Source organism: Camelus dromedarius, chromosome 9 (genome assembly GCF_036321535.1).
Source record: "Camelus dromedarius isolate mCamDro1 chromosome 9, mCamDro1.pat, whole genome shotgun sequence".
NCBI classification, from domain to species: domain Eukaryota; kingdom Metazoa; phylum Chordata; class Mammalia; order Artiodactyla; family Camelidae; genus Camelus; species Camelus dromedarius.
The window spans coordinates 73,133,993-73,150,788 of record NC_087444.1 but is presented as its reverse complement, the minus strand read 5'-3'; the positions used below and the strand labels follow the sequence as shown (position 1 = coordinate 73,150,788).

The 16,796-nt window shown below is 40.3% G+C and overlaps 1 protein-coding gene across 1 annotated transcript; it reads left to right on the top strand.

Annotated features, from left to right (window-relative positions):
• Nucleotides 1-5,725: 5,725 nt before the first annotated feature.
• Nucleotides 5,726-16,018, top strand: SULT2A1 (sulfotransferase family 2A member 1). The gene is made up of 6 exons (XM_010991689.3): nucleotides 5,726-5,926; nucleotides 7,172-7,380; nucleotides 9,726-9,852; nucleotides 12,375-12,469; nucleotides 14,061-14,238; nucleotides 15,554-16,018. The coding sequence occupies exons 1-6, from the start codon at nucleotides 5,791-5,793 to the stop codon at nucleotides 15,664-15,666; spliced, it is 858 nt and encodes a 285-aa protein (XP_010989991.1). The 5' UTR covers nucleotides 5,726-5,790; the 3' UTR covers nucleotides 15,667-16,018.
• Nucleotides 16,019-16,796: the final 778 nt, after the last annotated feature.

The window sequence follows — 16,796 nt, the reverse complement described above, 5'->3', positions numbered from 1 at the left end:
TACAGTGTTAGAGTATTCTAAATCTATGTACTCACCTTTACCAATGGGTTACTTAATTAGCATTCTTCTGTTTCAGCTTGAAGAACTCCTTTCAGCATTTTTTGCAAGGCAAGTTTAGTGACGATAAACTCCTTCAGCTTTTCTTTGCCTGGGAGAGTCTTTAACTCTCCTTCACTTCTGAAGGATAACTTTGCTGCATGGGGTATTCTTGGTTGGCAGGGTTTTCTCTTGGGCACTTTGAATATATCATTCCTCTCCCTCTTTGTAATATTTCTGCTGAGATAGCCACTGGTAATCTTAATGCAGGTTCCCTTGTAAGTTACAAACTTCTTTTCCATTACTGCTTAAGATATTCTCTTCATGTTTAATTTCTGACAGTTTTTTTTAATAATTACTTTTTCTTTAATATTCCTTTTTTAATGGAGGTACCAGGGATTGAATTCAGGTCTTTTTGCATGCTAAGTTGTTAAGCATGTGCTCTAGCACTGAGCTATGCCCTCACCCCCAATCTTTTACAGTTTTATTATAGTGTTTTGGAGAGGATCTGTTTGAGTTTAGTTTTTTAGGGGTCTATGAGCTTCACGAACTTGGATATATAAATCTCTCCCCAGATTCGGGAAGTTCTCAGCCATTATTTCTACAAGATTCTACTCCCTTCTCTCTCTCTCCTCCTTCTGGGACTTCAATAATTTGCAGATTTCTTTTTATGATGTCCCATACTCTTTTTTCATTCTTTTTATCTTTTTCTCCTCTGAACTGGATAATTTCAAACTTCCTGTTTTCTAACTCATGGATTCTTTCTTCTGCTTGATCCATTCTGATGTTAGTTCTCTCTATTGCATTTTTTTCATTTCATCCACTGTATTCTTCAGCTGAAGAATTTCTGTTTGGTTCTTTTTTTATGATTTCTATCTCTTTGTTAAACTTTTCATCTTATTCATGTATTGATTTCCTGATTTTTAAATTTTTCTTTGTTTTCTTGTAGCTCACTGAGTTTCCTTAAAACAGCTGCTTTAATTCTTTATAAATAATTTGCAGTTTGGGTATCACTCAGTGACAACTCTAGTACAGTACAGAGTGTGAACTCAGGTGTCACATGTAGGTAACTGTAATCCAGTACAGATCATAGGACTTGGACTCCAGAGTCCAAGCAGCTGGGTGTAAGTCTCACCCAACCACTCGTTAGCTATATAATTCCAGTAAGATTAACAACTTTATCCAGTTTATTAGTGCCTATGAGGTATGGAGTGGGAGAAGAATATAGAAGAAAATAACTTCTGCATGTAATTTGTATAATCATGTTGTGATAAAAAGGGTGTAGCACCAGGATACTGGACACTGTATCAGGTGATCAGGATATTACTGACATGTAAGCTCTCTAATTATTGGCTATTCACAGTATCATTTTGATTACTATCACTATCTAGAATTATTTGGCAACTATAAGGAATGAAAAAATATTGAAATATTTAACTACTTGGTTAAAATGTAACATTTGATCTTTATATATAGATTATTCTTTCTGCCTAAACGCATAGTTACTTCCGCCTCTTTTCTTGGCTAAGTTTCACTCAAAAAAAAATTTTTTTAATGAAGGCACTGGGGATTGAACCCAGGACCTCATGCATGCTAAGCATACACTCTATCACTGAGCTATACCCGCTTCTTAAGTTCCACTCAATTGAGATAACAGTTTAAATATCACCTCCTTTCATAACTTCACCTGTCCCCTAAACTTTAGTGAGTTTCCCCTCCTCTGTCTTTTCATAGGTTCCTTCATTTTCACCTTCATGGCACTTATTACACTGTTAGACATGGTTTGGTTTCTTCTCTTTCTTCCTCAAAAGCACAAAAAGGTCAACAGCTGAGTCAGACTTAAATCTGTGGATTCTAAGCACCTTGTGTGACACATAGGTGCTCAGTCTATTGATCTAGCTCAGGAATAAACAGCAGGGAAAAAAAGATGCTGATCGTTCTCTTGACTATAAAATATTCTAATTTAAACGCTATTGCCTTAAAATTTGGGTTTTATAATAAAATTATAACTGAATAATAAAAACTAAGGAGGGGGTGTTGAAGGTTTCAAGCATTCATTTAAGGACACCTCACATATCAGAGACCTCCCATTAGCAGGCAGAAGGGCTTAGGGAGCTGCGCTCCTGGATAGAAACCACAATGTGGAAATGGAGACTCTAGAATTACAAGCAGAAAAATCAATTTTACTGGGAATTTTTAAGTTACTGTGCACTATGTACAGACGCACATAGACAGGTACGCAGGTCAGGTCTTACGTCCATCTACTGTGTAAATATCAGGCCACGAGACAAAACAAAAGCAACGCCAACACAGGAAGGCATCACATGGGCTCATCAGAGAGGCGGATTTCCCTGTCTTCTCGTCACCCTTCAGAACATTGTTTTCACCCAGAGGTTGAGAAGGGCTCTTACTCGATGTGTTCCTGGTGCCTGGAGCTTTGCACGGTTTTGGCACCGCCCCCACCCCATCTCAGTTCTTCCTCATTTACATAATCTTGAAAAGAACAATAAACGGCGAGCACACCCCACACCGCGGATCGTCCAACACAGAGACAAACAGCCAGCCAAACAAACAACGGCGGAAAATCGGCCTCGGGGAAAGAGGCGGAAGCAGCTGGCCGCTCGCATCATGCCGTCTGGGTGGCTCTCCCAGGCGTCGGCTCCCCCGTGGTGCTGGGTGACCGACAGACACCCTGCGGCCTGCCGAGGCCTTCCACAGCTGGAAGAGCAGCGCCGAGGGTTACCAGACCCGGCAGGGCCACGCGCAGAGGCCCGCAGGCCCGGGCAGGGACTGAGCCCGGCGGATCTGAGGCTGTACGGGGAGGGCGGCTGTGCTGTCAAACGTCACTCAGAATCCCTGCCCCCGAATGACAACGGTAAGAACAAAAGAAACGGACTACGAGAGCTTTAATACTGTTGTCCAACAGCATCAGAAACGCAAGAGCAACACTCCTGACTTCGACTCAAGTGAGAACATTCTCGGGGAAATAAACAAGTCACATGTGCGCTTTCTTCATTCAGTGGGAATGCCTCCCAGACCCACGAAGTAGTTTTAGGACAACAGTGTTGTCCAAATTGTGAAGGAGCTGAATGTCCTCCGTGGTCAACTTTGTTACACGTATTCGATCACAAATTTTTTCAAAAAGCACCCGTTCTGACTTCAAATACTTAATCAAAACCTAAAAATTATTTTCTTAACAGCCTCTGACAAGTCAATAAATATTTCAAGAAATTTTTTTAAATTTGGGTTTTGGATCATTCACTAGATGGTCATAATTTTGGCTGACTGAAACTCACAGGGAAGTGGTAGAAACCTAGATGTTTCTTTTCTTTCTTTTTTTAAATATATTTTTATTGAAGTTTAGTCAGTTTACAATGCTGTGTCAATTTCTGGTGTACAGCACCATACTTCAGTCACATAGGAACATACATATATTCGTTTCCATATTCTTTTTCACCATAAGTTACTATAAGACATTGAATATAGTTCCCTGTGCTATACAGTAGAAACCTGTTGTTTATCTATTTTATATACAGTAGTTAGAATCTGCAAATCTTGAACTCCCAATTTATCCCTCCCCACCCCCTTCCCCCTCTGGTAACCATAAGTCTGTTTTGTGTGTCTAGGAGTCTGTTTCTATCTTGTAAGTACGTTTGTTTTGTTTGTTTTGTTTTGTTTTTAAATTCCACATATAAGCAATATCATATGATATTTGTCTTTCTCTTTCTGGCTTACTTCACTTAGAATGACAATCACCAGGTCCATCCATGTTGCTGCAAATGGCATTATTTTATTATTTGGATGTTTCTTTCAGTGCTCCTAGAGTCAATATTCCATATATTCAGTGGGCACTCCCCCTTCTGCTTGTCATGTGAACATGGGAAGCCATTGGCCCTTAGAGCCCTCCACTGGGGGGAAGCAATAAAAAACAATTGTTATTGTGGATTTTCATTGTGGCAGATACGAGAACTCTCCTAGCTCAGTCCCCAAAGCCTGGAAGCAGTTGGTAAATTCTCAGTGTGTTAATGATTAAATGGCAAAGGAGAACTGGCTCCTATATTCGAGTTATGGTTTAATATAAACTCAACCTCACATCAGGGAGTCTAAAGGAAGTTATTGACTTGTGCTCAAAAAGAGAGATATCAATCCGTGATTTCTCAATTTCCTTCCAGCATTTTATCATCATTATATCTATTTATTTAGTTTCAACTTTTTAAAATTTATCTTCAAATTTAAAGAAATCTTAGAAGAAATGCACAAAGAATTCTTGTATACAATTAACACAGATTTACTAGTGGTAACATTTTGCAACATTTTCTCTCTTTTCCTCACATATAATATTAATTTTTTTTCTTAGCCATTTGAGAGTAAGTTACAGCTCTTATTCCCTTTTATCCCTCAAAACTTCGGTGTATATTTTCTAAGAACAGAGATGTTTCTTTTATAACCACACAAAAATGATAGAAGCTGGGGGATTTAGTATTGCCACAACATTATCTTCTAATTCACATTGTGTATTCAAATGTGGCCAACTGTCCCAATAATAAAATAATAGCGTATTTTGTGGCCTAGGAGCCAACCCAGGATTTAGATTACATTCTTCTTTAACCTGGAGCATATCCTCAGCTTTTCTTTTCTTTTCTTTTCTTTTTCATTAACAATTTGACAATTTGAATGGTACCAGACAATTATTTTGCAAAAATAGGACTCAATTAAATGTTTTTAAATTGTATTATTTTTCTTATTTTGGTGGGGGAGGTAATTAGGTTTATTTATTTCCTTACTTATTTTAAAGGAGGTTCTGGGGATTGAACCCAGAACTTCATGCGTGCTAAGAACGCATACTACCCCTTGAGCTATACCCTCTGCCCGCTCAATTACATTTTATAGAATGTGTTCTCACTAATGCATTCAGGTCTAGAGTTCATGTTTTAAATATGCCACATAGAAAGGAAGGAGGGGAGAAGGTAAATTTGCAGGGGAGAAATGTAACAAACATTGCCTCGGCCAAGTGGTCAAAGTCAACTTCAGCAGTGATATGTCAGACTGACATATCATTTTACCTCTGTGCTCTTCCACTCCCAAACCCATAAACCCAGCCTAATCTTGAGAAAACATTGGGCAAACCCCAACAGAGGGACTTCTCCAAAATACCTGACCAGTACTCCTCAAAACTGTCAAGGTCAGCAAAAACAAGAAAACTCTGAAAAACTGTCACAGCCAAAAGAGACTTAAAGAGGCATAAAAACTCAATTTAATGTGGTGTCTGGGATGGGGTCTTGGAACAGAAAAAGGACATTAGATAAAAATTATGGAAATCTGCATAACTTACGGACAGTGGGAACTCTTTGTATTGTCTTTGCAATTTCTCTATACATGTAAAACTGCTGTAAAAAATAAAGCTTATTTTAAAAAAGAAAAGAAAAAACAAAAAAATGTAAATAAAGCTTATTTAAATAAATTTTTTTAATTCACCACATTTCTCCATCCTTGAGCTTGTTACTAAATTCCCAGTTTTCTCCCATGAGTTCAAACCCAAATTACCCCTGAATGTTCTCTGAATGACTTCACAGTTGCTCAATACCCTCAATCTTGTGATCATCTACTTTTATCAGCAGGCACACTCCTCAATAAACTAGGAAAGATTAATGATTGCTTTACCTTTATTATAAAACTAATCTCCCAGCAGCTCCTGCAACTGCCAACAGTGACTACAGTTGAAACTCTTACACGAGCTACAAAGAGCTCTTCGTGATGACAGACGACTATGTGTGGTTTGAAGGGATACCTTTCCCATTCACAGGTTACACACCTGAACTCTTGAGAGACGTGTGGGAGAATTTTGTGTTTAAAGATGAAGACGTCATATTGCTGACTTACCCCAAATCAGGTAAGGAAGTGGAATCAGATACTGAGACAGGCTCATTTATTCAGTAGACAAATGGAATGCTTTCTATATGTTGACAGTGCATTGGGAGGAATAGAACTGTGCCCTAAGACCACTTACGTTCAGAGAAAAGGATTTAGCCAGGCAGTTACACAGTCAGATGAGTGCTCAGAGTGGGTAATCTAAAGGTATTAGGGGACCCATAGGAGTGAATCTTGAGGCAGATTCAGGTGTTTGTGCAGAGGAGTGGAGGAGGATGATCAGTGAGGTCTACAGAGGAAATGGGGATGGAAGGTAATTACATGAGATGATATATGTGTTAATTAGCTTGATTGTGGTCATCATTTCACAATGTATACATATATCAAATCAATGTGTTGTACACCTTAAATATATACATTTTTATTTCTTAGTTATATCAATAAAACAGGGGGAGTGGGGCAGGGAATAAAACACAACTATCACAGTCAAAAAAAAGTGGAAGAAGTAGCATCTAAATTGAGATGAAAAGAATGAATGTGAAACTATTTTGTGAAAAGGAATATTTTCAGTTAAAGGTATCAGCATGGATAATGGTCAGGGATTAGAAGAGATCCTGGCAAATCCAAGGGACTGAAAGGGGGTGGATCATGTTTCTATGGATGGAGGGGTAGTAGAGGGGCTGCAACTGGGCAAGGACTAAGGCTGAAGACATTGAAAGTGGTGTGACAGTGAAAAACCAAGGGCCATGGAAATATATTCAAAGGAGTTAAGCAAATAGCCAAAAGGTAGAAGCAACCCAAGTGTCCACTGACAGGTGAATGGATAAACAAAATGTAGTGTATACATATAATGGAATATTATTCAGCCTTAAAAAAGAATGAAGTTCTGACACATGCTACGTGGATGAACTGTGAAGACATTATATTAAGTGAAATAAACCAGTCACTGTATGATTCTACTTAAATGAGGCATCTAGAGTAACCAGACTCACTAAAAAAGAAAGTAGAATGGTAGTTACCAGGGACTGGCAGGGACTGGAGGTGGGAGGGGAGTAGAAAGTTATTGTTAATGGGTACAGAGTTTCAGTTTTACAAGATGAAAAAGTTCTGGAGATTGGTTGTGCAACAGTGTAAGTATACTTAACACTACTGAACTTTATACACTTGAAAATGGTTAGGGTGGTACATTTTATGATAGGTATATTTTATCACAATTTTTTTAAGTCAGATGAAAATGATTGACCATAATTTTTGTTTCTTAATCCAGGAACGAACTGGTTGATTGAAACAGTCTGCCTGATTCACACCAAAGGGGATACCAAGTGGATCCAATCTGTGCCCATATGGGAACGCTCACCCTGGGTAGAGAATGTCACTGGATATGATGTAATAAAGGATAAGGAAGGCCCACAACTCATCAGTTCCCATCTCCCCATCCAACTCTTCCCCAAGTCTTTCTTCAGTTCCAAGGCCAAGGTCAGTGCACAATAGTCAAGATGTGTTTGATGAATGCTTGTCACATTTTAATTTGCCTGGGTGGGAATCACCTGGAGATCTGGTTGAAATGTAGTTGTATTCAGTAGGTATGGGGCGGGGCCTGAGATACTGTATCTGGTGGTGCCACCGTGCAGACTTGAACACAAGGGTGTAAAATCATTCTACAGGTTATACTAGCCAGATATAAACCAGAGACAAAGTGAAACAATAATGTCAAATCTTAGAAAACCTCCTTTTAAACCCAATCAGACTTTATAACTGTGTTATATACCAGATAACCCCCTTGTGTTGCTCTAAAAAATAATTCGTCAATAAATGCCTCCTGTCGTTTAGGTCGAAGCACTGGAGTTACCGATAGGAGAGGCAGCATATTCATAAGTCAATGCCTAACTTCAGGGCAACTACCGGTCCTGGCTGGGTTTTGTAACCACCATGTATTTCTTTTCTTTCTTTCTTTTTTTTTTTTTTTTTGGTGAGGAGGATTAGATTTTTTTTTTTTTTAATGGATGTACTGGGGATTGAACCCAGGACCTCATGCATGCTAAGCATGTGCTCTACCATTGAGCTATACCCTTCTCCCCTCTAACCAGTATATACTACTATAAATAGCTGTCTATTGAGCTTAAGCAGCTACCTGACTCTCTGGTGGGGCTGACAGATGGTGCCCAGAAGGGGCCATGGGTATCCAGGATCTAGCATATCTCAGATTTTTTTTTAGAAACATAATTTCCTAGAAAGGGTTAATTGGTTTGTAATTTTTTTTAATGTTTTATGCTTAAATTAGATTGTGAAGCAACAAAGATATATTGGATAGCACAGAGAAATACAGCCACTATTTTGTAATAAGTTTGATGAAGTATAATCTATAAAACTATTGAATCACTATGTTGTACACCTGAAAGCAATAGAATATTGTAAATCAACTATACTTCAATTTAAAAAGTAGATTGTGAAGCTTAGAATATTATTCAGTTCTCTTGGAAATTTCACAATGTGTTGCAGCACAATAAAGGTTTTTTTTTTTTTTAAACCCATCACTTTCCAGGATTATTTCTAATCCACCTAGCTACATATGACTTACTGATTTTGTTAAATCCCTATGTAGGGAAACTGAGGCCCAGAGAGAGTTGAGGCCTAGAATAATGTCTCAAAGCTGGTGCAGAATGCAGAGTATAACTCAGATGTTCAAATGCCAATTGTTCTCGCATGTGTGTGCGTATGTGGGCACTAGTCTTAAATATGAGCTTGTTGAATCTTCACACATATACAAACTAGGCAACTACCTTGCAGATCCAGATTTAGAAGATTTCCACTTCCCCAGTAACTTTCCTCCTGCACCCTCCCATCAATGCCAACCCACAGAGGTAACCACTCCCTAGGCTTCTAACTCTATAGATTAGTTTTGCTTGTTCTGGAACCTCGTATCCATAGACTCAGACCACATGAATATCTGGCTTCTTTCACTCAACCTAATTGTTGATTTGCAAGCTCCTTAGGAGCTTGCCAGGCATAATCTGAAACTGGACCCCATATGCAGAGGGCAGGAAGAGGCAGACCACTCCAGACTGGGAGGTGGCAGGTTTAATTAGCAAGGGAACTTACTCGCCAGGAGGGTTGTCTTGGGCAGCTGCAAGGCCATTAGCTTTCTGCACCTGCCCACCCAATCTTAAAAGTTTACATAGAGGCTTTGGTTGAGTTCAGTCAGGTACACACTCCAGATGGTCTCAACACCACATTACCATCTCAAGACTGGGTCCTTGGGGGGGCTTCCAGGGCAAGAAAGGCAAATGGAACACACATTCCAAGGACACAGAAAGGGGTGAGGTGCCTCCAGTTGCCCGGGTCCAGCTCACAGGTCAACTGGCAGTCATGTCCTCTCCAGGACTTCCCCCAACAATAATGTCTCAGATTTATTCATGGTGTTGTGTGTGTATGTGTATTGTCGTGTATCTACGAGGATAGCGTAATTTGTCAATCTATTCTGCTAGTAATCTTTAAACTATAGTACACAAATATAATATCACACAACTTTTAAAATCTTCCAGTGCTTCCCATTGTGTGTAGAATAATATTATCCCAAAGGGAAAGGATGATACTTTGCTCTTCCATTGTTTTATTCTTAGTATTATCCCAGTGACTGGTTCGTAGGAACTTTAAAATAAATATTTGATTAATGAATGCAATAACTAATTTATTAAAAGGATCCACTGATATTTAATGGGCATTTTCTAGGAACTGGCTTTTTCTCTATTTTTATGATGATCGAGAAAGTTGGAAAACAACTGTATTGATTTTTTTTTATTATCGTTTTTTTTCTCTTTAAGTTGATTTATCTCATCAGGAATCCCAAAGATACTTTGGTGTCTGGTTACTTTTTCTGGCGTACTACAACATTTGTTAAGAAGCCAAAGTCACTGGAACAATATTTTGAATGGTTCATGCAAGGAAATGGTGAGTGAATGTAAAATATGGAACCTGGGGGATTGCCAGAGTCCCTTATGAGACCTCTTTTTTTTTTTTTTTTTTTCCACTCAGCCTGATGCCTCTGCATCTTACCAATGCATGGGTACAAGGCTCCATCACCACTGGAACCCAAATTGTCTAATACTTTCTTGCAAAGCAGCGGAACCTCAGCCATCCTTTCAGCTTGCCCCATCATAAACTATCCTAGCTAATTTCTGAGTCTCCAGGACCTAGTACTAACACAGAGCGCTCACGTTCTTCTCTACTCTCCTAATCTGTGGCTTTCTGAAAGTTTTCATTGCCTTCCTGGACAGCACAATCTTAACTTTTGATCATTTCTTAGATGTATCTTTCTGAAACTCCCTTAATACTCTTGTTCTATCTGTCTCAAAACTGCATGCATTACCTGTAGGATCTCTGTATTTTTAATTATGCAGAATTTCTAGGCTTGCTCAGATATTTGAAAATTTGCAGTTTTTCTCAAAACTATGTGACCAGCTGGATATCTCTGCTGTGATATGTCTCCCTGGCTTCAGACCTGTTTCTCTAACAGCTCATGGACATCTTCGCTGGAGAGAACCATAGATAACTCTAATTCAGGATGTTCAAAATTGAGGGGGAGGAGGCAGGACTGTCCTATCAGTTGCCACTGGGGAGAGTTGATCTCTGTTTTGGGATGGGGAGGGCCGATTATGTGCTGTAACCAGACCACCCCTGAACCCTCACCCACCAGAGGATAGCAAGGTAGAGAGCATTATACCCACCTAGTGTCTCTGGAGGAAGAGTCACCAAGGAGAGCCCAGAGACGCATTTCCTGCCCTGGACCCGGAAACATCTTCCCTCCAGTTACCTACACACACCCTCTTACTCATAGGCAACCATCGGGTCACGGGCGTGTGGACCTTGCCCTTTGACTGGGGCCCAAGACTATTTACTAAAGAGGGCTCCTAGCTGGGGGGCGGGGAGCATGTCCAGCAGAACTTCCTTCTGGGTGAGTGGAGGGTTTGGTGATGGTCCCGGGGATGTAGCAACAGTCGAGAGTCCTGACGCTGTAACTAGCTCACCGTATGACCTTTAGCGACTCCGAATCACTGGACATAGTTTCTGGATTTGTAGAATTAAAGGGTTAGTCTAGATCAAAATTAAAATTAAAAAAAAATTGAACACATTTCCTCCCAAATCTCAAACTTCTACTGCAGGTTTAATTTATTCAATAAATAGAACCACCCCTCACCCAAAGGCTAGCATGACTCTGACATTTCACAAGTGTCATCTCTTTCCCACCCCATTTCCTCGTGCCCCTAGCCACATTCCTTTATCTAGTCCAAGTCTCACAACCTTGATTAATATCTTCGTTCTGGTCTCTCTATTTAGGAAGTCATCCTTCTCAACTCTCTCTATATAAAATAGCACCTCTCCCCATGGCTGCAGTTTTATCTTTTTTTCCCCACCTTAGGGTTCATCACCAATGAGTATGGATTCTGTTTATTTGTTTGTTCCACGTGTCTCCCCACTAAAATGTAGGCTCTTTGGGTTGTTCCTTGTTGAGTCCAGGCTCTAGAGTGGTGCGTACTACATAGTAAGCAGCTAACACGCCTTGGCTGAAGAATGAATGTTCATTTGCCACTCCTTCCATCCGGGCTCTGTTAACCAGATCCGCTGCTACTTCTCACCTTCAGTAACATCACAGGCTCGTTATTGATGTCCTCAGCTGTGTGTCCTCCGGCCCCTCTAGGCTATGTTGTAACCATCTGTTACACATTGAACAGTTCATATTCCCCGATTTTTTTCTGTCAGCATCAAAGTCCAATCTTCAAAGCTTGCAGGTCGTAGTTCTTATCGAGCTGATCCTGGGTGAACTCTTGAGCCCTGGCTCCTGCTTTGCTTCGGGTTACTCCTTCAGAAAAAGAGCAACAGTGAAACATACGGCAGAAACCTAGACATGAAAAGAACAACTGCCCAGTGCTGGAGCTGATCTTGCCATTTGGTGTATAAAATAGTCTGGATTGTGCTTCAGCTGTCACCAAAAATCCAGGAAAGTCCAGTCCGTAGTGGTGGGTGATGAAGACGTATCTTGTAAACCTCACCACTCTCCCAATATCTTGCCTATGTGTGCCCTGTTACTCCCACACAAGGAGAATGGAAAAAAAAAAAAAAAAAAAGCAAAGGCTGTTGGAATGTACCTATCAACCAAAAATTCTAAATGCTGAACAGACTAGGGGCAACAAGAATACCAGTCCTCAGGACATATGGGTCTCTGGAGAGGATCTCCCTTAGAGACCCTTGAAACCCGGGTGCAAAACCTGCTCCAGATGAACTAGGCTTATTAGAGTGTAAATACATAATGTTGAATAGCACTAATTTATTCAGTAAATAGTTATAACAGGCCTAAATGTGCCCTATGTTGTGCTAGCAGTTGTGCCCACAGGAGTGAAGCTAATCCATGAGTCCCTGCTTTCATAGAGTTTGTAATCTACTCACTCTCTCTACCTCCCCCCGCCCGCACGCAGTGATATACGGATCATGGTTTGACCACATTCGTGGCTGGATGTCCATGAGAGAGAAGGAGAACTTCCTGATACTGAGTTACGAAGAGATGAAACGGGTAACTATTGTTCTTACAGTTAGCACACGCTCTCTCTCACCATCTTCACACCCTCTAACTTCCCTCCGTTTCTCTGTGTCTCTACTCCACCTTCTCAGTCAAAGGTTAGCCTTGTGAATGGTCATTAGGAGGGAGAATAACGACCTGGGTCTTCATTGCCCTACTTCTGGTTGACACTTTCCGAGCTCCATGCTCTCTCTCTTCATTGTGTTCTTCTTTGTTTCGTCTTACAACATCTTAAGGACTTCCTTCAAGCACTGGCTTATGCTCACACTGGCAACTGGTCCTGTCATTTTTAGAGGTAGGTCACATGCTGCTGCTGATACCCTAGTGGTGGGAGGGGTCTGAGAAACAAGATGGGAATGGGGAGAAGCAAGTTTGGTTCCAGAGATACGTCTGACATCCCAGATTGACTGATAGAAGAAAAAGGAAGTCATGAAATCAATCTGGGTGATTCTGCTGAGAGGCCAAATACTGGATACACCAGTGATGGGCAGGAAAAGCTGTCAGACGATGCTCAAAATCAGTAAAGGTGGGGGAGGATATAGCTCAAGTGGTAGAGCACGTGCTTGGCGTGCACGAGGTCTTGGGTTCAATCCCCAGTACCTCCTCTATAAATAAATAAATAAACCTAATTACCCACCCCCACAAAAAAATCAATAAAAATGATTAAGCCATAGGAAGAAGAACTTTACCTATTAGTGGTATCTTGGAGAAAAGAGAAAACAACATAAACACAGGCTTTTGCTTCTATCTGAGAAACATTATTTCCTGTCATCTTCTTCTGGCTACTTCTGTCCAATGCTCTATGGTCTTCTCATGAATTTCATTTTTACCAGAGAGATTTTTGTAACAAGTTTAGCTCATGTACCTCAGGTACATGCTCTCATACCTTCCTATAATCATGCTTCAAGTCACAAAATGAACTTTTATTATAGTAATCTCTACAGTTGTATGGGGTTTTTTTGTTAGATCATATTGAAGGCTCATGGAATAAAGAAAAAAATTAAAGAATTATATCTCTAAGAGGAAAATCTATGATTCAAAATGAAACTTTTCTAGTTTTAAGAATCCATCTTCTTATAATAATCTCCCAGGATCAGGTGCCAAGTACGAATTATTAATACAATATCTGAGGAGATATAGTAAAACTCTATTGTGTTATTCAAATGTTAGTTGTGGAAAACAATACTATTCAAGTACATGGCTAGGATTTGAAATCAACCCCTTAAATCGTTGCCAAGTTCTCCCTGAACATCTCCTTGCTCAATCCTGATCATAATTGTCTAAGAGGCCCTTCCAAAGCCAGTTTAGAAAACCCAGGTCCTACGTTTTACTGTTAAGGTGCCCTGAACTCAGCAATACTGGGAAATCCGTGGTGATCTCCCATCTTTTACACACTGCATCTTCCTTCTTTACTTTCCCCCTTTCGTCCTCCCGGTCACGTCCAACTCAATTCCTTCTCATCTCTGTGCATTTTTTTCCCTTTTCCTCTTCCCCTCTTCCTCCTCGTCCTGCTGTTTCTGCCTTCTCATCTCCTTTGCTATGTTCTTTCTCTTTCATACACTCTTATTTTTCTTATTTCTTCTAGGACACGAGAAGCACTGTGGAGAAGATCTGCCAATTCCTGGGCAAGAAACTAGAGCCGGAAGAACTAGACTCCGTCCTCAAGAACAGCTCCTTCCAGGCCATGAAGGAGAACAAAATGTCCAATTTTTCCCTCCTGAGGGGTTCGCATTTAACAGAGAATGCAAGTCTTTTGAGAAAAGGTAAAAGAAAATGGTCTGCCTTCAGAATGTATCAGAATATGCAGAGGACATTCTTGTGCTTGCAAGAGGGTACTCACCGTTGGGACTACGGACTGTTTGAATGTATCGACTTTAATTGTTCATCACTTGAGAACTTCTCATATGAGTCTTTATCAGGGGGTCTCTTTTTATAGTACTGATGTGGTCTGTAGGCACTTGGAGAAAGTTTATTAGGCCTGGCATGGTCATCTGACTTATGCGAGGTCATTCAGTCTCTCCTCAGAACATGACGTGGAGATACACATTCCACAAACAGTAACCAGATTAATTCACTACTTTTGCCAATTTGCCAGTTGTGATTGGCCTGAAAAATAAGGACAGGATTGGGAGAGGTCATGCTGGTGCTACTCCGCTGGTGATTTAGCATAGAGAAATATCGTGAACAAAAAAAAATGTATAAAGAATAATTCAACTGGAAAAAGGAACATGGAGAGACTTTTCACTTAGCTGAGAGTCTATCTTGCTATCAGACATTGTAAAGCCCCCTGTGATGAAAGGTTAATCATTTCCAAATCCTTGGGCCCCAGATGAATGAACAGTATCTATTGCATGGAGTGGGAGGAGCCCATTTCCCTGGAACCCAATAGTTCAAATATGTCCAGGATGCTAACCCATGGAAGGAAGAAACTAAATGATTCAAAAGGCCTCAAACAGGTGGGGGCTGCCACCCAGGGCAGAGGGGGGCACCATCCCAGTGGGCCAGGAGGTCAGAGCATGAAGACAAAGAGGCGTCTTCTGAATCCTTAAAATCTAATGGAATTTGCCCTGCTAAGTTTTGGATTTGCTTGAGATCCATGATCCCTTTCTTCTTTCTGATCGCTCCCTTTTGGAATGGGAATATCTATCCTGTGCCTTTCCTACCGTTTTATTTTGGAAGCAGACAACTTGTTTGGCTTCACAGGTTCACAGCTGGAGAGGAATCTTGCCTCAGTGTGGATCATGCCTTGAGTCTCACCCATGCCTCATTTACAGGACATACAGATGAGATTTTTGGATTTAAGAGTTGATGTTAGAATGGGTTGACTTCTGGCCAGTTGGGATGGGGTGAATGTATTTTCGCATGTGAGAAGGATAGGAATGGTGTGGGATGGGGTGTCCAGAAGGCAGAGCATTATAGGATGAACCACATCGCCCCAAAAGAACCAATGGTCATTCTGCTATATTAGCTCTGATCTCCAAGTCAAGTAGACATAAGAAATAGATCTAGGAAGATATGTGTTGGGGTCTTGGGACCTATCCCTAGATCTGACCTGAGTCTCTATTTTATGTTTGGTAGGCATTTCTGGGGACTGGAAAAATTACTTCACAGTGGCCCAAGCTGAAGCCTTTGATAAAGCATTCCAGGAGAAATTGGGAGATCTTCCTCCAGAGCTGTTCCCATGGAAATAACGTTCAAAAGCTTCTGGATCTTACATGCATATTGATCTTTGTTCTCCTGTCCATGTACATGTGAATGAGTGGGGATAATTGCATAAAACTTGTTATTTCATCCTGGAGCCTTGAATTATCAAATCTCTGCATCCTTGATGACTTGACTGTTAAAAGTTAATAGGATACCCCTAAAAAAAATTACCAGGGTACCCCTAATTCACTTTGTGGCATCCCAGATTTTTTTAAATGTTTATGTTTCATATATACAGAATGATACAGAAATAACATAAGTATTGCCAAAAATTATGTCAATATTTTTATTAAAATGAGAAATAAAATTATGGAGCAGTGGAGGCGGCTTCTCTTTCCATTACCTGTATCTGTATGACATTATTATAATGAGTATTATTATTATAGAGTATATAATTCCCAATCAAGCATTATTCTCTTACTGTGTGGCATCTGACTGTAAACAACATACTGTATTTATGGAAGCTTTTAAAACTTAGAAAAATGGTCTACTGTATAATGCATTCATCAACTTACATTTCCACTCGGTGTTTTATATTTGGGTGTCACTGCATGTTGATTATAAAACTAGTTCATTATTTAGTATTGAGATTTATAATTTAGTTACCCATTCTTCTGCAGATGAATTTGGAGATCTTCCCCACCAATTTTCCCTGTTTAAAACACTGCTTCAGCCTAACAGATGGTCTATCCTAGAGCATGTTTAACAGATAAGTGGATCAAGAAAACGTGGTATATACAAACATTGGGGTATTACTGAGTCTTAAAGAAGAAAGAAATTCTGCCATTTGTAACAACGTGGATGAACCTGGAAGATATTAAGCTAAGTAAAATAAGCCAGATTGGACTGCTTCTTTTCATCCTCCTGGATAAGGTAAGGGAGCAGGTCCTGGGATGGACTTCTCTTTTTAAGCTACCTCAGCCTCCAGATAAGTCCAATCTTGTTCCCAGCCCTGGACAGCAGGAGGGGCATGCTGCTTTGTCTCACCTGCTGTTTCTGTTTCTTTTGATGCAAAGACAAGACCTCTTTTTGGTCCAGGAGATCCTCCCAGAGGAAGCAACATGAGAACTGCCCATGTTTGTGTATTCCATTTGGCTCTGGGCATTGGTCTCTTGGA